The 21,818-nt window shown below is 33.5% G+C and overlaps 1 protein-coding gene and 1 pseudogene across 1 annotated transcript; both read right to left on the bottom strand.

Moving 5' to 3' along the window:
* Positions 1-4,029: 4,029 nt before the first annotated feature.
* On the bottom strand, positions 4,030-4,728 carry LOC131958153 (ras-related protein Rab-24-like; annotated as a pseudogene).
* Positions 4,729-14,042: 9,314 nt separating this feature from the next.
* LOC131958086 (THO complex subunit 7 homolog) lies at positions 14,043-14,825 on the bottom strand. The gene has a single exon (XM_059322982.1). The coding sequence runs from the start codon at positions 14,760-14,762 to the stop codon at positions 14,157-14,159; it is 606 nt and encodes a 201-aa protein (XP_059178965.1). The 5' UTR covers positions 14,763-14,825; the 3' UTR covers positions 14,043-14,156.
* Between the last annotated feature and the right edge of the window lie 6,993 nt (positions 14,826-21,818).

Below are 21,818 nucleotides of genomic sequence, written 5' to 3'. Positions count from 1 at the left end.
ATTAACTCAGTATATAGACCAACGTTTTTCTTTTTAGTCAGTTAAATAGCTTTGTGGTTTTATATATTCAAATGCAATCATTTGTTTTATTATAACGGACATATAAAACATGGTTATTAAAAATACGTGTTTTAACATTAATAACAATCTACATAACAATCCACATAATGTATGTTAAATAATTGTCCTATTTCAATATGTTATTTTCGTAGTCTGTGTTGGTTTTTTTTTAATTAATGGAGAGTATGTAGTGTATACATTTAACTCTTTAGCACAGGGGCATGGGGGGGGGGGGGTGTAGGTTCAGGAGTTAAGGGTTCAAAGGGTTAAACCTGGGAATGGCGAGGTCTAGTGGTAGACTGCGCGTCTGTTAACCCGATAGTCACGTGTAAGTAACCTGGGCTCGAGACAGTAGGTCATGTGACCGAATCTCCCCTCATGTCCAAACCACGTGTTGTTATGGACATGTCTCTTGACTGGTAACATGGGTGAGAGAAATGCTTGAGCCAGTCTGTCTGGCTAATGGGCAATAACTTGAGCTGGTAATCGCCGTATAGTGAAATAGAGGGAGAGTTATTAAACAATGGTAAACGCCGTATAGAGATATAGAGGGAGAGTCATTAAACCAATGGTAATCGTCGCATAAATAGATAGAGCAAAAGTCATTAAACCAAACAATCGAATTACAAACATCTCATTGTATTGTTTTACATTTTTATGTTGAATTGTTTTAAAATAATAGCTCCTCTATTTATATACAAAAATTTTTTTTTTTTACAACCTGTAAATTAAGTTCCATCTTGCTGATACATTTTGTGTTCTAAACGTTTACAACCTCTGAATAAATCAATATAACGTAATGTAAGGTCTACGCATTCTACCAACACACCTTCACTGCCTGCCGGTGGCATCAGCCTAGTAAATGTTGGTAAAAAATTGCCAGCGATGCTCTCTGAGCCTACATTGTCTTGCAGCTTTTGGTCAGAGCACTTTAAAAGCTACATTTTATAAGTTTTGAAAAAAAAGAAACTTTTACAGTAACTATTATATACATATTAGTCAAAGTAAAAATGGGCCTGTACATATTTAATAAAGCACCGTTGTTCAGATAAATTAAAACCATTGTGCAAATTGTTTATTACATGTAAGTACGTGATATTAATTCAGTATATAGACCAACAATTTTCTTTTTAGTTAGTTACAGAGTTTTGTGGTATTATTTTCAAATACATTCATACTTTTTAAATTATTAAAAACAATTGTTTTAACAATGACAACGACCGACATAAGTTGTGTTACTATACTTTTCCTTTTTATAAAAAAATTCCAAGGTAGACAACCAATACAATTATTTCAAAATTATATAAAATGAAAAAAAAAAGATAAAACATCTTCGCTTTTCAAATGATGCTTGTGAATTAAACAGATACAAATTTATCTCTACTTAAAACACATCATGTTTTATCGTATACTACTAAACATTTGTTAAAGTATGTAACAATTACATATACAAGCCCGCCTTAGTAATTTGAAATTTTAAATCTATTAACAAAGGAAATTTTAATGTATCTGTAATTCGACACTAGTGCTATTTCTGTCCATGTGAACTTTTGACTCAGCAGCACACTAAACCAGGGGTCGGCAACCTGCGGCTCGCGAGCCGCATGCGGCTCTTTTGATGTCAAGATGCGGCTCTTCAGCACCATGCACAAATATTAATAATTATTTTAATTTATTTTTAAAACTCATAAAAATATTAGTCTGCAATACTAGGTAATTAAAGATTTAGATCTAATAACAATGTAAAGTTTCTAATTTCGAGCAGAGCTTGCTAAACTACTTTAATATGTTTTGTGCGAAACTTGTGTGTGTTTTTATATGAATAAATATTTGTTCATATTTTAAGCAATTTATTTTAAATATATGTATATATATATATATATATATATATATATATATATATATATATATATATATATATATATATATATATATATATATATATATATAATATCATAATATTGAAATTAAAATGTTTGTGGCTCTTTAAAAACTGTGAAATGTAGTAAATTGTAACTTTTGGCTCTTCAGTCTCAAAAGGTTGCCGACCCCTGCATTAAACTAAGCAGTGAAGAGAAACCTAGTTTGCACACCTTATTTTAATCTAGTTCTTATGCCATTTTATTGTTTCCCTTTGATTATTATATATGCAATTGATGTTCATTGTTCATGTCTTTGATGCTGTGTAAAATCTATCAAATATATTATTATTATTGATTTAAATGTTTAAAACAATTGAATTAATTAAAAAAAAATCTACCCCCTCCTCTCTCCCCCTCTATCCACTTTACCCTCAGACATGATAACCCCACAATCCCTTTAACTGTTCCAACGACCCCACCACCCACCGCAACATCAATATCCAGAACTTATTTAAAGTTCTAAATCTTGTCTCTTTCCCCTCATCTTTCACACTGCAACCCTTTGAAAACTCAATGCGACCACTATAACACCCTTTCAACTAGTCAACTTAAGTTGTTTCCCTACATAGAAAATGCTTCACTGTCCCATTGACCCTCTCTGAAAAAATTCCTTTCCTCTCCCCACCCAGACTTCTGACACTTTCATTTGACCTTCACCCCTTTTACTGTCATCATTTGCAATTTTTTTATAATCAAATACATGACATCATGTAAATATACATTATGTACATTTGCAAAACCTTTCGTTTTCATTTGATGTTCAAAATTATGTTAAAAAATTTGATGTTGATGTACTTGTTTAATTGCAAATAAAAGTATTTAAAAAAAAAAATTTACACCATTTTCCCCAAATATTAACCTGACTCGTCCATTTACAATATGATTTTTTTTCTGTGTCACTTACCCACACACTGACCAGTATCCGATCATGAACTCGTGTTCTGGAAGGGAATCTATTTATAGTGCAAAAGGTTTCCACTGTCTACCGTTTAATCGTTGCCGTTAGTGGTTTAAAAAAAATGTTGAGCATATTCTTTTTATTTTTATTTTTTAGTTTTGTTTTTGCTTTTGAATATGGCGATATTTACACAAATTGTCAACATACTTGTTTAGCCAAACGGTTCGTACAAAAGAGGAAGTAGAAAGTTGAGATCTGTACTCAATCCAGCTATTCTAATCTACAGTCATGCAAGTGGCCCTTAAAGCTAACGGACAATGAAATCTACGAGGATATAGATCATCATCAAACTAAACAGCTAACATCAAATCTTGTTACAGAACTACGGATGGGCAGTTAAGGCTTTCAATCTCTCCGCAAACTAAGAAATAATATAAAGAAAATAAAATGAAGCCAATTTTGACTAAAGGAGATTGTTTTTCTTCTCAGCAAATAAAATCGAATGTGTCATAAGTTACCATAATGATCAACATTTGTGTTGTATTTCTTTATTTGTTTCTTATCTTATAGTTGACATACATTTAAAACATAGTTAAGGGAAAAAAAACTTATATATATATATATATATATATATATATATATATATATATATATATATATATATATATATATATATATATATATATATATATATACACCTATATTATACATTCACACATACATTTTATATTATAGTACTAATAGTCAGGGTCTGTAATGAAGCATTTTTAAAATTTAATATTAATATATGCGTGATCGAACTACACTTTTAAAGAGACATAGTTAAAATTGTACAATTATTATTACACAATTTCTATGTCCAGAAGCCTTTACAGAAATGTAATGTGAGACAAGTGTTTTTTTATGTACTGTTCTTTATCAGTTTGCTGGTTAACAAAGCTTTCATAATACAATACTTAATCATTTGTTAAATGAAGTCAATAGTTTCATTTAATTACTTCACTACCCGTAGAACATAGTTGCACATTGCATAGTCTAGTGTTCTTGTGATTTAACTTGTCAGTATTTGGGACTTTCTCTTTAGTCATCATGTTAGCTCTGTACTTAAGTAATTTACATTTTTAGAACAACAAATCAAACAAGCTATCAACTACTACAAGAAGCACATAAATGTTTCTTGGGTGTTTTTCTGACATGTACAGCATCATTGTTATCTTGATTTAGAGTGGACGCCTTCACAGCTAAATAACCATCAGTAATTATTATAAACATTTTTTTCAATATCTTAGCCTGACTTGCTAGAGGTTTCATAGACTTCACCTCTTACGTCTAGAGCTAGGGCTTTAGATTATTTCTCGTCTACTGTGCGCAAATCTGGATTCTCCTCAACAATGTCATACTTAGTTAAACAAAGATACATTTGACAGCCTTCTTCGTGCTTTTGTAATTCACCTATCCAAAATCTAGCTCTGTCAAAACTTGATTTATCTGTAAGGTCATAACTAACAATAGCAGCTCTGGCCCCTCTGTACTAGATCCTGCTCATAGCTTCATATCTTTCACTACCTGCTGTGTCCCATATTCCTATAATAACATTTTTATTTCTTGTTGTTACTGTCTTTGCTCCAAAAGCAGCACCTGTAGTGTTTTGTATGGTACAGTATCACCCAGAAATCTGTTGTAGCGTTCAACAAGGCTTGTTTTACCAGCATACGCTTTTCCTAGAAGGACAACTTAGCAGTCCACCTTCCCTCCACTCATCTTTTACTCTTTAATTAATTGCATCCGAAATTGAAAGATTTAGTTTGGTTGTTTCGAAAGAGAGACAACAGAAAATAAATATTTTGGTCATTTGATGAATTTCGGTCACAACCAGTCATTTGAAATTAAATAAAACTGTAAGAGTTTACACGGTAAATAACGGAATTTGGCGTAGCGTTTTGTAAATGGAGATTTTTTTGGGTCTTAACGTTTATAATTCAAAACCACTAAAGGTTATACTTGTAGCAACAAGTTAAAATTATAATTTTGTATTTTATTTAAATATAATAATACACTACAGTTATATGAAAACATTTATAGCAGTTAATTATCGTTATGATAAGTAATGTTTCGCTTTGCTATTTCTGCTGGAAAACGTATCCAATAACATTTTTATTTCTAAAAACAAATATAGAAAGTTACCTCCCATAATGTATTTAATGCACACTGACCCGTGTAGAACAATTTTCTAACAATAACAAATAAATAATGTTCTGTAATAGATTCGCATCATACAGCGTGAGTTGTTTTCTTGTTTAGTTGATAGGGTATGTTTTGACATTGGGTATGAATTTTGGCGTATATTTTGATTTTCGGTTGCTAATAACTCGGAAGACGAGTTTTTCTTCTGAATAAAGTTTCACGTGTCATTATACAAATGACCTTAATAAAGTATCACATTACATGATACAAATGTGATATACTGCCATCACTGCCTTGATAAAGTATCAACTTACATGATACAATTGTAATATACTGGCATCACTGTCTTGATAAAGTATCACATTACATTATACAAATGTAATATCGTTCCATCACTGAGTTGGTAAATTATCACATTACATGATACAAATGTAATATAGTGCCATTACTGAGTTGGTAAAGTATCACATTACATGACACAAATGTAATATACTGACATCACTAAGTTGGTTAATTATCACATTACATAATACACATGAATTATTACTGGCATCACTGAGGTGTAACGTATCACATGTCAGGATACAATATCTCCTCACAACTGAACATGCTGATTCTTTCGTCTATCAACTTGATAATTATAATACATTCAATTTGTATTGTTACTTGCTAAGAAGTAACAACTTTTTTAGTCAATATTTAAGGATTTACTAATACAGCTTTCACTGTCCACTGAATAATCGTTTCTTTTACTAGCATTAAGTTTTCACTTGTCTTTCTACTTTCTATTAATTTTTTTTCTCAGACGTAATGATACCATGTGTCTTAATAAAATTGTGAAGCCATAGGCCTACTGTTGGCACACAAAAAAAACTTCTCGAAAAAAAAATAAAAAAAAGGTTAAAAACGTAACGTTTTGAGTTTCAGAATTAGTTTTTATTAAATTACACTAGTCGTGTTCTAGTGCTTTCAAATATGTTTTACACATCAAAAAAGTATATAAAATTGAACCTTATATAGCTTGGTGAATCGACGTTGGATAGATCTACGTAAGAAATAAATCTGACTAATTAGTAGACATTAGTGTTGAGACAACCCGTACATCCTGGTTTATAGAAAGTTTCAAGTATTTCTCAAACAATCAAAACATAATAAATACGTACTCATTTAAGAAAAACTAAGAAGAAATTATCCACTAGTTTTAACAACAAATGATAGACTGTTACTTTATAGTATCTGAGTCTGTTATTGTTGCATATATAATGACATAAAATAACGCAATCTTTAGACAATAAGAATGTTATTGAAAAAAAAAAACTTGACTATTCTCAAATGAAATGTTCTTTACCTAGAAAGATAAAAACTAGAACACATTACATGATTGTATATTTTATAATAAAGGGACAATAATGATAACAATTACATTAATTAGATAGCAATTAAAGAAAAGTGTTTTCACCATTTTCCCCAATTATTATTCTGACTCGTCCATTTACAATATGAGTTATTTTTTTACTGTGTCACCCACACACTGACCAGTATCCGATCATGAACTCGTGTTCTGGAAGGGAATCTATTTATACTGCAGAAAGTGTCCGCTGTCTACCATTTAATCGTTAACGTTATTGCTTTAAAAAAAAATCTAGAGTATATTATTTTTTGTATTTGCTTTTGAATATGGCGATATTTACACAAATTGTCAACATACTTGTTTATCCAAACGGTTCGTACAAAAGAGGAAGTAGAAAGTTGAGATCTGTACTCAATCCAGCTATTCTAATCTACAGTCATGCAAGTGGCCCTTAAAGCTAGCGGACAATGAAATCTACGAGTTAGATCTTCCAACTATCCAGCTAACATCTGGGAATGGTGTGGTCTAGCGGTAGACTGCGCGCTTGTTAACCCGATAGTCATGAGCTAGTAACCTGGGTTCGAGACAGTATAAAAACATTTGGACCGTAGTCGAATGGTCCATGATTTTATTAAACCATCTATTCCGTAGTCGAATGGTTCATGATTTTATTAAACCATCTATGCCGTAGTGCAGGGGTCGGCAACCTTTTGGAACGGAAGAGCCAAAAGTTACAATTTACCACATTTCACAGTTTTTAAAGAGCCACAAACATTATTATTTCAATATTATGATATTTGATTAGGTATATATATATATATACATATATATATATATATATATATATATATATATATATATATATATATATATATATATATATATATATACATTACATTTAAAATAAATAGCTAAAAATATGAAATAATATTTATTCATATAAAAACATATACATGTTTCGCACAAAACATATTAAAGTAGTTTAGCAAGCGCTGCTCGAAATTAGAAACTTTACATGGTTATTATATCTAGACTATATCTTTAATTACCGAATATTGCAGACTAATATTTTTATGAGTTTTAAAAATAAATTAAATAATTATTAATATTTGTGCATGGAGCTGAAGAGCCGCATCTTGACATCAAAAGAGCCGCATGCGGCTCGCGAGCCGCAGGTTGCCGACCCCTGCCGTAGTGTAATGGCCAGTAATTTTATTAAACCAATTGGGCCGTTGTCTAACGGCTATGAATGTATTAAACCATTAGCGTCTTAGTCTAATGGCCGATGATTTTATAACACCTTTTTAACCGTAGTGTGATGTTTTATGTTTTTATTAAACAACTTTGGCAGTAGTCTAATGGCCATAATTTTATTCTAACATTTGGACCGTAGTCTGATGGCCAAGTCTTTTTTCCAATTTATTTTATTTTAGAAGTGCAACACATATTGCGAAAATATTTTCCCAGAAATTGAACTACAATACCAATCGCTGTTTCATTTGAAGATTCTCGTGTCTTCAGATTTGTTTAAACAAAATTATAACGCTTTACTATATACAATAATGTCAGCTTATAATTGATTTTATTTTATTTTGAAAACAAATTGTATAGAAAGTATTTTAAGTTTTTTTTTTATATCATTGCAACTACTAAAAAATCCTTGTTTTTTATTTGTTTTTGCCGCTATTGAAGTGTAACTGCTTTTTGAAAACAAAAGATAAGTTTTCTCCCCTGGCAAGGGAGAAGTGTCAGCAAGTCTATTCAGAATTTTTTGAAAATTTGCCAAAAAAAAATAGTATACATACACAAATACACTTTATGTTATATTATTTATAATTAAGAAGCATTAAAACTGTTTACACATTAGGATCTATAAATTGTTATAAATAATCCGTCCCAAACCCAGTTTTCAAACAGTTAACCTTTTATTGCTTAAATTTAGAAAATATATGCACACCTTAATTAACTAAGGCTGAAGCTACGAGATTTTTTTCACTGTGACTAATTAAAAAAATAAGAAAAAGAATATTAATTTTCTGTTCATTCTCCCATACATCATCCAACTCTCCACACCAATTAACATTTTGGTGCGTTATCGCCGGCTTAAGTCATTTATTGCTTACTTCAGATACCCAGGTTCTAATCCCAGACAGTTAAGGGTCTATACCTGGGGACATTAACAAACCTATGAAGAAAACAAATTAAAAAACTGCTGCCTAGATTTATTTTTTTGATCCAAAAAAAAAAACCATTGTTTCCTTTTTAATGTATTAATATAAATGTTTTTTTTTAATCTGAGGACTGCCATAGATATATATGTTTGAAAGGGATGAATGGTTTATTTGATGTATCTCATTCCAGATTATATTTCCATTATCTTTCTTTAAACCTAAATGCATTTCACCTCTACTTATAAGCCCAAAGCCCCTCAATACATAATGCCGATGAAAAAAAATCCATTGAATCACCATTTCATTAAACGTTTGCATGTTTTAGTTAAAAATAAAGTAAGTATAGTTAGACATTTAGTATTATATCTACGTGAAAGTAAACCATCTTAAATGAATGAAAGTAGAATACATGTAAGAAATAAGTAATACTATTGTAAATATGATTCAGTCAACACAACCGTTAATGAAAACTGTAATACTAAAGCGAACATGGCAGGGCAAACTGACGCTGTGAAATATGTGTCTGAGGCGTAATATATATATATATATATATATATATATATATATATATATATATATATATATATATATATATATATATATATATATATATATATATATATATATATATATATATATATATATATATATATATATATATATATATACATATATATATATATATATATATATTACGCACTGTTTTCGTTCAACAAAGTAAATAATGCAGTATAACAATACAACCATGCATACATTTCATGAGATCAAAATAAATTATAAAATGTATACATAAAACGTCTAACGTTTTTTTAATGAAGACCCCCTTCTTTAAACGTAGATAACAGGTATACCAACATTGCACTCATCATTGCAAGTAACATTAACTAAACATACCACCTAATTAAAACTTTATAAAAAAAGTAACGCACACACCAATGCAATTAACTCTACCTAATTAAACCTGAATGAACAGCTTTAACACCTCCAAAAGAAGCCACAGAAGACATAACAACATCAACAGGTAACAAGTACATCACAGCCAGACACTTCAAGCCTCAGAAGTCACCACCAGAACATCAGACACCTCCAGCCTTAGAAGTCACCACCAGAACATCAAACACCTTCAGCCTCAGAAGTCACCACCAGAACATCAGACACCTCCAGCCTCAGAAGTCACCACCAGAACATCAGACACCTCCAGCCTCAGAAGTCACCACCAGAACATCAGACACCTCCAGCCTCAGAAGTCACCACCAGAACATCAGACACCTCCAGCCTTAGAAGTCACCACCAGAACATCAGACACCTCCAGCCTCAGAAGTCACCACCAGAACATCAGACACCTCCAGCCCAAGAAGTCACCACCAGAACATCAGACACCTCCAGCCTCAGAAGTCACCACCAGAACATCAGACACCTCCAGCCTCAGAAGTCACCACCAGAACATCAGACACCTCCAGCCTTAGAAGTCACCACCAGAACATCAAACACCTTCAGCCTCAGAAGTCACCACCAGAACATCAGACACCTCCAGCCTCAGAAGTCACCACCAGAACATCAGACACCTCCAGCCTCAGAAGTCACCACCAGAACATCAGACACCTCCAGCCTCAGAAGTCACCACCAGAACATCAGACACCTCCAGCCTCAGAAGTCACCACCAGAACATCTACATATACAGCAACACAAATCTGCTTTTATCAATGTAAGGCCCACAGTGTGGACCACACCTGGAGGCCCACAGTGAGGACCACACCTGGAGACCCACAGTGTGGACCACACCTGGAGGCCCACAGTGTGGACCACACCTGGAGGCCCACAGTGTGGACCACACCTGGAGGCCCACAGTGTGGACCACACCTGGAGGCCCACAGTGTGGACCACACCTGGAGGCCCACAGTGTGGACCACACCTGGAGGCCCACAGTGCGGACCACACCTGGAGGCCCACAGTGTGGACCACACCTGGAGGCCCACAGTGTGGACCACACCTGGAGGCCCACCGTGTGGACCACACCTGGGGGCCCACAGTGTGGGCCACACCTGGAGGCCCACAGTGTGGACCACACCTGGAGGCCCACAGTGTGGACCACACCTGGAGGCCCACAGTGTGGACCACACCTGGCAGATTTCAATTAGACTTTAATGTCAACATTTATACACCTTGATGTTGGATCAGTCACACAGTACCTATTTAATAACTTGTTTAAATTTAGTTAAAATATTGTACACTGTCTAATATTGAAATCTGTAGTTGTAGAATGTTATCTTTCAAACCCAAATGTCTAGACCTTGGCACTAGATAAAAGTAGTAGGTTGTCAACTGAGGTGTATGGTGCATCATGTCGGAAAGAAAGTGTGGTGTACACATACATGTCATAACAGCTAGAACCAACTAGTTTAACATATTTTTACCACAACACCAAGGGGTTTGTGCTTCACACATGAGTCTATTTAGGGAATACCCAGACTCAACAAAATCTGGTGTGTATAAATGTGAGACACACGCCGTAGACCTCACTGGCAAGGTTTATTTCTGACAATTTGAGAACAGTTAAGATTAAAAAGAAATATATGTGTTGAAATGTTTTCATGATATTGCATGTCTGTCAGTTAGTTAGCCATAAAAGTATGACTCCATTAAGTGAAACTTCCTTCTATGATTTGTGCATTATATTCATAAAAATTGCATTGGTAGCGCCTAGACCGCTCTCTAGAGGTCTACATAGAGTGCCCATTCCTCACGTCTATTTAACAAGGCAGACATGACATGGAGACTTTTACACCAAGAGAAGACTTTATGTCAGGTTAGACATTATTTAACTTGCATTGTGCTGTAGTTGTTTGGGAAATCCTTGTTTAGTTCCTACATTAGATGAAAATAATTTGATCTCCTTCGATACTCGACAATTTACAACTACTTCTGCCTTTTTTAGTTGACTTGTTTGTTAGGTAGAATAAAAAAAATCAATAATGTTTTTCAAGTTTCCCAAAGCATACAACTTCTGAAACACCAATTATCTATTTCTTTTCATTAAATTTACATAGCAATCTGTGAACAAGAAATGTAAAACAAAAAAAAAACTTTCTGCATTATATAGGGATTGGGAGTGAACTTAAGTGGCGTGCTCTTACTTTTCAGACACTCCCACTCCATCGTCGGCCACACCCCCACCCGATCGCCGGCCACACCCCCACCCCATCGCCGGCCACACATCTACCCTATCGCCGGCCACACCCCCACCCCAACGCCGGCCACACCCCCACCCCATCGCCGGCCACACCCCCACCCCATCACCGGCCACACCCCCACCCCATCGCCGGCCACACCCCACCCGATCGCCGGCCACACCCCCACCCCATCGCCGGCCACACCCCCACCCCATCGCCGGCCACACCCCCATCCCAACGCCGGCCACACCCCGTCACTCTGCAAACGATACAGTCGTGTGAGCGGAGTCCCGTGACATACCATTTAATGTCTAGAATACAATTTTACACACAATGATATTTTAAATTATCAACTTCAATGTTTTCCGTAAGATAATACTTGTTTTTTTAACAACAGCTATGTGATAAAAAACAACGATTAGTGTCTTTGGGATGTAGCCTGTTGAATAATTTGTAAAATAAATGATTGTACACTAAGAAACAGAAAGTTTAATAGTTTAAGAATAATTAGATTTGCAACAAACAAAAAAATAATAATTATTAAGCAAATAGAAAGACAAGTAAAAGCCTAAAACCTGTTTAAAAAAAAAAAACGATTATTCAGTGAGCGATGTAAGCTCGATGATTAAATCCTTAAATATTGACTCAAAACGATTTTTGCTTATTCATATGTACCATGTGTCATGATTTACAATTTGATAGGCGATAGTATCAGTATGTCCAGTTGTGTGGAGATATTGTATCCTGCAATGTGATATTTTATCAAGACAGTAATGGCAGTATGCGACATTTGTACCTGTAATGTGTTAAATTATCAAAACAGTGTTGACAGTGTGTTACATTTATATCTTGAGATGTGATACTTTATGAAGAAGAAAAATTCGTCTTCTGTGAGTATTATTGTAGTGTTGAAATTATGTTATTTAAGTTACAACACACACACACAACTCTCTGCGGTGAAGAGCTATTAGAGCAGTGTTTCTTCCAGACTTTTTTCTCCGGGAGGGGGGGGGCACTTGAAATTTTCGGGGGGGGGGGGGGGGCGGTAGACTTTCTTCGGGGGGGGGGGGCGGACACTGTTAAAAGTATATATTTTCTATATAAATTATATAAATTTCATTTCGTTCCGGGGGGGGGGGGGGCGGTAAAAAATTTTCGGGGGGGGGGGGGCAGCTAGATTTCATTAAACTCTAATATACAACACTCTAAATACATTATAATTCAAGAAAGTCCAAATTAAAACTATTATCAATCATCTATTTTTTTTTAAACTTCTGTGCCAAATGTGTAACACACTTCTACAAACTCAATGGAGATTACAAATTGGGAATATAATAATTGTGTGCAGCATATACGCCAGAATATATTCTCCAATTATCAAAGTTAGCACTCTTTCACTCTTAATATTTTAACTGATTGTCTTATTAAGAAAATATCTTCAATTAGTTATTTGTTAAGGAAATATTTGTTGAAATAAAAATATTTTTGAATTGTATGTAAAAAATTCATTCACATTTGCTTAAACTAAACCTAAATCATTATAACATTACAAATTCTAAATAGCTATAAGTTCTATGAATTGACTATAACATAACTAAATTATGTATTCTGTACATTTTTTATATACATTATTACACAACAAAGTATAATTTATAATCGTATAAATTATGAATCAATAATTGTTCCTTTAAAAAAAATTAAACGACTTTAAAAATCTCTGTTGCGGGCTATTGATTATGGTTATGAAAAATTTACAATAGATGTTGATTGAACTGAAGATCCCAATGTTTTCAGGCAATTAAATCCTTGTTATTTTGAGTGCTTGGTAACTCTGATTATCGATCATAGTCACTTGTACATGCCACAGTAAGGCAAACCATTTGGGCCGAAGTCTAATGACCAAGTCTTTTTTTTATTTCTAATTAATTTTATTTTTGAAGTGCAACATAATTTTTTTTTTTAAATGGCCATATGTTTATTCAACTAAATCAAAAAATACACAGATTATTTACTTTTATTGAATGTGAAGGTCAGCGCCATTTAGAAAGTATGACATTTTTATTTGAAATATTAGAACAAAGAAAATATAATTAATACAAAGACTTACAATGCTGGATCATATATGTTCAGTCAACAGAAAAGTTTCCCTTCTTTTTGTACTCCCAAATATAGTATCTAATACTCCAAAATTAAAGAATAAAGTGCTTTGTAAAACAAATTTCTTATTAAAAACTATTTCAACACTTGGTACACAGTGTTCTTTAAGCTAAATACTCTGCAGCCAGTCAAAGTAAGAACGTTTCATATGCAAAATATCTAATTAATATAGACAAATGTGGCTGGCAGTGCTATTAAAATTCAAATACTTTTTATATAATACAAATTTGCATGCAACATTGGTTAGCTTGAAAGGTTCATCTCTTCTTCTTTTGATTCTTCATTGTTTTCGTCATCTTCCTCCAATATACGTTGTAACTCATGAATGGAAGTTATAAGCACCATAAACTGTTTTCTACGCAACTCCAACTTTTCTTCTAATTTCTGTTTTGTAGTAGCCAAACTGGATAACTCTTTGTCTAGTAATTGCAACTGCTTTGTTGTTGCCTGTCTGTCAGGGTGGAGCTGAATAATCTTTGCCAAGTTATCATATTCTTGTCTATTTTTCCTAATACATTTTGCCATCTGTAGTTCAGTTTTAGCTTCAGCTATTCTTGTTGTTGCCTCTTTGATTTTATCATCTATTTCTCTACTTAATTTTTCATAATTTTCCAGTTCCTGCTTGTTCATCTCAAAAGTGTTTATTGCCTTTTCCAAAGTGTATTCACACTGTCCTATCATGGCTTGCATGCGCTGGTACATAGCTTGGGAATTTTCATCTTCTTCTTTGGATGCTGACCAGCGAATGAAAGTTTTAAGAAGATTGTTAAGTCTTTTATCTTCATTCCCACCTTCTCCATCAACCAGTAGTCCCCTCCTTATAATATCATCATCAGATGCAGATGTCATCCTCAGTTTAGAGGCAATTTGATCATACAATCTTGACTAGGCTTAGATTTGGCTTAGATTCTAGTTCTACTAGAATAAACTTTCACAATATAAAAATTATTAAATTAAAACTCTATATTCGAAAATTATCATGTCTTAAGATTTTTTTTTAAAGTCTAACACTTTGATAGATACAATTATGTCAGTATGAAATTGACTTTATCGTGATTTGACAACAAGATGTTTTAAAAATATTTTATCTTTTTTTGTCAATTGTAAAATCTAAAAAAAATCCATGTTATTTCATTATTTTTTGTCGCTTTGTAGTTTGATTGGTTTTTGACAAGAAAATAAAAAGTTCTCTCCCCTGGTAAAAAAAAATGTGCACTATTTTGCACATGTATTTTATCTTGTTTTTTTCATTTATATTTGCCGCTTTTTAGTTTGATTGGTTTTTGACAAGAAATGAAAAGTTCTCTCCCCTGGTAAATAAAATGTGCACTATTTTGCACATGTATTTTATCTTTTCGCTTTAAAAAAGGGAAGTGTCAGTAAGTCTATGGAGAATTTTCGACAAATTCACCAAAACAAATTATATATACACACACACATTTTATATTATTTATAATTAAGGAGCAATAAAACAGTATACACGCCCGCTCTGTTTGAATTTGTTTGAAACAAATGCAGACCCATGTAGCCACAGACCCATGTAACACAGACCCATGTATCCTCAGACCCATGTAACCACAGACCCATGTATCCTCAGACCCATGTAGCCACAGACCCATGTAGCCACAGACCCATGTAACACAGACCCATGTAGCCACAGTTCCATGTAGCCACAGAACCATGTAGACAGACCCGTGTAGCCACATACCCTTGTAGCCACAGAACCATGTAGCCACAGACCCATGTAGCCACAGACCCATGTAGCCACAGACCCATGTAGCCACAGACCCATGTAGCCACAGACCCATGTAGCCACATACCCATGTAGCCACATACCCATGTAGCCACAGACACATGTAGCCACAGACCCATATAGCCACAGACACATGTAGCCACATACCCATGTAGCCACAGTCCAATGTAGCCCCAGTCCAATGTAGCCACAGACCCATGTAGCCACAGACCCATGTAGCCACAGACCCATGTAGCCACATACCCATGTAGCCACAGACCCATGTAGCCACAGACCCATGTAGCCACAGACCCATGCAGTCACAGACCCATGTAGCCACAGACCCATGTAGCCACAGACCAATGTAGCCACAGACCCATGTAGCCACAGACCCATGTAGCCACAGACCAATGTAGCCACAGACCCATGTAGCCACAGACCCATGTAGCCACAGACCCATGTAGCCACAGACCCATGTAGCCACAGACACATGTAGCCACAGACCAATGTAGCCACAGACCCATGTAGCCACAGACCCATCTAGCCACAGACCCATCTAGCCACAGACCCATCTAGCCACAGACCCATCTAGCCACAGACCCATCTAGCCACAGACCCATGTAGACAAAGACCCATGTAGCTACATACCCATGTAGCCACAGACTCATGTATCCACATACCCAATTAGCCACTGACCTACAGGGGAAGACCCTGGTAGCCACGCACATGTATGGACAGACTCTGGTAGCCACGCACAAGACATAAGTAGGAGTAGACCCATGTAAAAACAACCCACTACAACAACATAACCTCGGATATACGGCATTTCATGATAGAACAAAAACATTGGATTCTATCAAGAACCCCCAGGGAAAACGGAAGAGAGGGCGCCCAAGACAGACCTGGAGGCGTAGTCTTCTTGAAGAACTGAACAGGGATGTCTTGGAAGACGGCAAAATTAATAGCCGGGGATTGGAAGAAATGGAAGGAAATGGTGGAGGCCCTATGTTCAATAAGGACAAAGAGGACTAACGTACCGTAACGTACATATTCAAGGGAAGCAACACGCAAAACAAACTTTTAAAGTCGTTAAAAAATTATAATTTATAGTAGGAATATAAAGAAACAATTATTGATACACTTACAAACTTCATATGTTTGTTGAATAATGTAAACAAGTAATAAATTGTAAAGAAAAAAATTGTTCAAATATATTGTAGTCAATTAATAGACTTACAGCTAGTAAGACTAATTTCTGTTTTAATTGAGTAGGTTTATTTTAAACAGTGCTTTATCATTCGTCTTAAGGAAGTAAAATAGATTTTGATTTATTTTTATATTTAAAAAAAGTAAAAACAACTAAATAATATTTTTAGAACACTTTATTTTTTGGACTAACTTTATTTGTAGGCTTGAGAAAATTTCTTTTAAAAAATGTTCACCTTCCTCCTATTTCGAGACATATACATTTTGTATATTATCAAATAAAGAGACACGTTTCTTCAGTAGAAGCTATTGGCATGAGGCATAGTGGATTGAAACACAATCTGCAACCCTTTGGAAACATGGCATCTTCTGCAACCTCAAATGTTCTCTTAATCTGTGTGAGGGCTGTGAAAATAGAATTAGGTTGTTGTCCTCTAGTCCGTGATATGTGAATGTGTAGTGCACATATCTCGAGCATACAGCTGGAACATTTTGATGAGTGACTTATACAGTAAGAGATCAACTACACATGGTGAAATATAGGGGTCACCGTCAACATGATTTTAGGTCAATATTTGAGATCAGTGCTATTTGTAATCGTCCTGTTAAATATATTTCTACTAATTTTTTTTTAATGTCTTTTCTTAGATCTATGTAGTCTATTTTTGACATTTTTTTCACAGCTATTTGATTGTAATTGATTTTCAAAAACAAAAGATCATTTTTCTCCCTTGACAATTTAAAATCGCACTTAACAACAAAAACATTATTTATTAAATTGACATTTTTCTTGCATATAAGCAGCGTGTTTACCGTTAGAAATGTAAATACATTGTTTAATACGTTGTGATCTGTTCATTTTTTATCAATGTTTACAGGGTAATCCATTTAATTTTTTGCCACAATAATTTTATGTTCTATGTTATCGTTTCGCTATGTGGGAAATGTCAGCAAGACATTTTTCAAAAATTCGCCAAAAAATATTTTTATAGGGCAGTAGAAATAACCAGGGATATAAAATAGCATACACATTAGGGTCTGTATCTGCTTGATCAAACTCCAATTTTAAAGAGTTATTGTACAGTCAGTATTTGTGTAGGGTTTGTCAATGTTCCCTATGATTATACATACAATACAAAATAAAGTTCATTTGTGTTTGATGTTTTGTGTTGAATGTGACGTGTCATGAGTAGTCTCTCAATAGTTTGTTTCTAAAAATCAATTACACTAAAATGCAGGTAATATACAAATAGAACAACAAAGAACTTTAAAATCAAAAAGAAAAATTCTTAATATGTCATTAGAAAGTGTTAAAGAATTTACTGTAACTTAGAAAATAAAATTACAGGCTGAATATGTTTTATCTCTTTAAACGTTAGCGATATTATTAAAATTTTGTTTTAAGTTAAGAATTTTCAATTTCAACTACACTGCATTTACGGCACGACCGTTTTGTAATCAATTTATTAAATAAATAGAAAAAATTCTATTTTTTTTTCTAATAGAAGAGTATTAAGGCAAACATAAATGAAAACAGAGATTTTCAAAACAGACCAATGCAAAAAAAAAAAAAAAAAAAAAAAAAAAAAATTAAATAAATAGAAATCCTTGTACATGCTAACTATATAATAAACTATCTGTTGACATCGGTGGTCATCATAAATATTATCATACCCAGATTCTAATCCCAGGGAGGTAAGTGTCCTTAAATGGGGTCAGCAACCCATCTATGAGGAAAACAAATCAGACAACTGCTGTCTAGAATATTTATTTGTTTTGGATGGAAAAAAAAATGTTACCTTTTTAATTGATTAATATTAATGAATTTTTTTAAAAATCGGATGACTCCTATAGATATATTTGTTTGAAAGAGAAAAATGTTTGATTTGATGTGTCACATTGTAATCAACATTTCATTCTGGCTGCTTATATATTTACATTATTTTTCTTTAAACCTAAATGTATTTCACCTCTACTTATAAGCAAAAAGCCCCGCAATCCACAATGCCGATAAAAAAAAATCCATTGAATCACTATTTAATTTTAACATTAGGTAATACAATAAAGTAATTTTAATTATACATTTTGTATTAGATCTATGTATAAGTAAACCATCTTAAACCCGATAATGAAAAATGTAATACTAAAGCGAACATAGCAAGGCAAACTGACGCTGTGAATTATGTATATGAGCCAGAAAAAAAATATGTATTCCTTCAACAAAGTATATAATGCTGTATAAAAACACAACCATGCATACATTGCATGAGATCAATGTAATTGTGTTATAAAATGTAAAAATAAAACATCTTAAGTTTTTCAATGAAGATCCTCTTCTTTAAACATAGAAAACAAGTATACCAACATTGCACTCATTATTGCAAGCAACATTACCTAAACATGCCACTTAAATAAACCTTAATAACCAACCACTACACATACCAATGCTGATATCTTAATTAAACTTGAATGAAAAGCTTTAACACTTTAATCAACTTGTATGCACCGAGTTTGTGGTATCGAATTATAGGCATTGTGCATGTAATGTTTTTTTTTGTAATAGTGGAATCTCATTGATTCGAAACTGATGTGACGGCAACATTCTACCTAGTATTGATCCAACGAAGGCGCTAACTAGCTAAAACAAAAAGTAGCTATTAGCCACTGGTGTATTGAAGCCACCAAATACATTCACTTGGTGGACGGTCTCGAGGGCCTAGTGTATGTGTGGCTGTAACCCCACAGCGGTCATTTATCACAGTCGCTATTGATGCTTGAGTAGTTGAGGTGTTGATGTGACAGCTCTCGGCCATAATAGTCAGTCATAATAAGGACTGCCTAAGCTAAAAGGTAAGAATGTATAACACAAATTGTTAATGAACATTTTTATATCATATTTAGGCAAACCAAAACTTTTAATCAGCAACTATTTCCCCAAATTAACTACATCATCCCACATATGTCCAGTGCACATTACAGCAGGCCCCAGGCTGGACCTTGTTTACAGTTTCAGGTGAGGAATACTAAAACAGTTTTTTTTTTATCTTGTGAGTTGGCAGTTACCTAAGTCAAATATTTTAATTAATGTAAATCAACTAGAGATGTGTGCACTACATATTCACATATCACGGGCTAGAGGACAACAACCTAATTGTATTTTCACAGCCCTCACACAGATTAAGAGAACGTTTGAGGTTGCAGAAGATACCATGTTTCCAAAGGGTTTCAGATTGTGTTTCAAGACACTATGCCTCATGCCAATGGCTTCTACTGAAGAAACGTGTCTCTCTCTTTTTTTTTTGATAATATACAAAATGTATGTCTCAATATAGGATGAAGGTGGTGAAAGTATTTTAAAATAATTTTCTCGTCTACAAATTTAGTTATTCCAAAAAGTTAAGAACTCTAAACTCTAAACTTATTTCTTTTCTTTTACTTTTTTTCTAATCAAAAATAAATAAAAATTTGGTAACTTTTTACACTAAGAACTGCTTGAATGCTAACCCACTATATTTAAAGCAGACATAAGTCTAAATTGCTGTACTTTTTATTAATTGACTACAATATATTTGAATAATTATTTCTTTACAACTTATCTTTTGTTTACATTATTGCACACAAATATAAAGTTTATAAGTGTTTTAGTTAGGTGTCAATAATTGTTTCTTTATGTTACTACTATAACTTTAAAATAATATTTTTAACGACTTTAAAATTCTGTTTTGCGGGTTACTTCCCTTTGTATATCTTTTAATTCAAATCAAAAGTTGTTGTGAGTGAAGAAAACAGTAAAATTACTATTTTTATTTTGGGAACAACAAGAAACTCGTTAAATCAAAACGTAAACATATATTATTAAAACATTAACTGTCAATTGTTTATCGTTTTTTAACTAGTGTCAGTAATTCAGTGCCTATATAGGCATATGCACATCGTGTGATAACCACTTTGTTCAGCCTCGGTAATTATTTATCGACTAAACAGAACCTGCTGTTTAAGTTGTTTTTTTTTACTTTGACATAAAAAACAAACAACATCCACATTTACATTGTAAACATTGATGACAGCCCGTGGTTGCTTTCTCTAGAAGACCCGAGCAAGAAACATTTACATCTAAAGACACAGACACATCCGGATAGACATAGAAGTCAACATTGGATTATCAGATTAGTGAGATCCGTAGTGTGGATATCAGCCATTTTATGAATCCATAATTAACTGATGTTCAAAACACACGAGCACATTTTCACCCGCAACAATGAACACCAGCGAGAAAAGTCTCAAAGGTATTTGAGAGGTCCATAAATTAATTAAAAAATCATGCACAGCGTAGTTACAATTAATATGGTTATAAAATCCTGCCTGTCTGATTTTTTTCGGACTTAACTAAAGATTGGATGTATTTGATGTTTTTAATATTTTCGGTAACAAAAAAAAAATTTAAAAAAGCAAAAACAATTTGGTTTTCACGTGTAATGGCGACATAAACAATGGCATCCTGCTATTGGATAGGCCGCCATAAATTTTATTGTACACATTGTAAGCTAAAAATAGAAAACTAGGTCATGTGGTTTTAAATTTGCATTGTTATTTAAAAACTTGATCTGCAAAGTTTTGTAAACAAATAGTTATCGATCACTAAGTTACTGTACAGCCAATCAATATTTGTCTTACTAAAGTGAAACATCCGGCTATAACTTAGGCTTGATGAAAATAAATAGAAATGTAGCCTTACACTCAACACATTATTTTCAAGTTCTCTGGATTTGCAACTTTTATAGCATTTATTCAAAAAATATAAAATTTCTAAATTAATTTTAGGCTTAAGTTTTTATTTTTTATTTTTTTTACGGTCTAAATCTAAAAAGCACGTTTTTATTCCATGTCAACAACATTATGGAAGGAATCTCGTCAACTCGCTGGTGTCCATTGTGAAAATGGCTGTGATGTATTTGTTACCTGCTGAT

This window comes from Physella acuta, unplaced genomic scaffold (assembly GCF_028476545.2).
Source record: "Physella acuta isolate Inbredline_101_S28 unplaced genomic scaffold, ASM2847654v3 ptg000083l, whole genome shotgun sequence".
NCBI lineage: Eukaryota > Metazoa > Mollusca > Gastropoda > Physidae > Physella > Physella acuta.
Note: the sequence above shows the minus strand (reverse complement) of the source record. Positions and strands in the feature narration are given on the sequence as shown.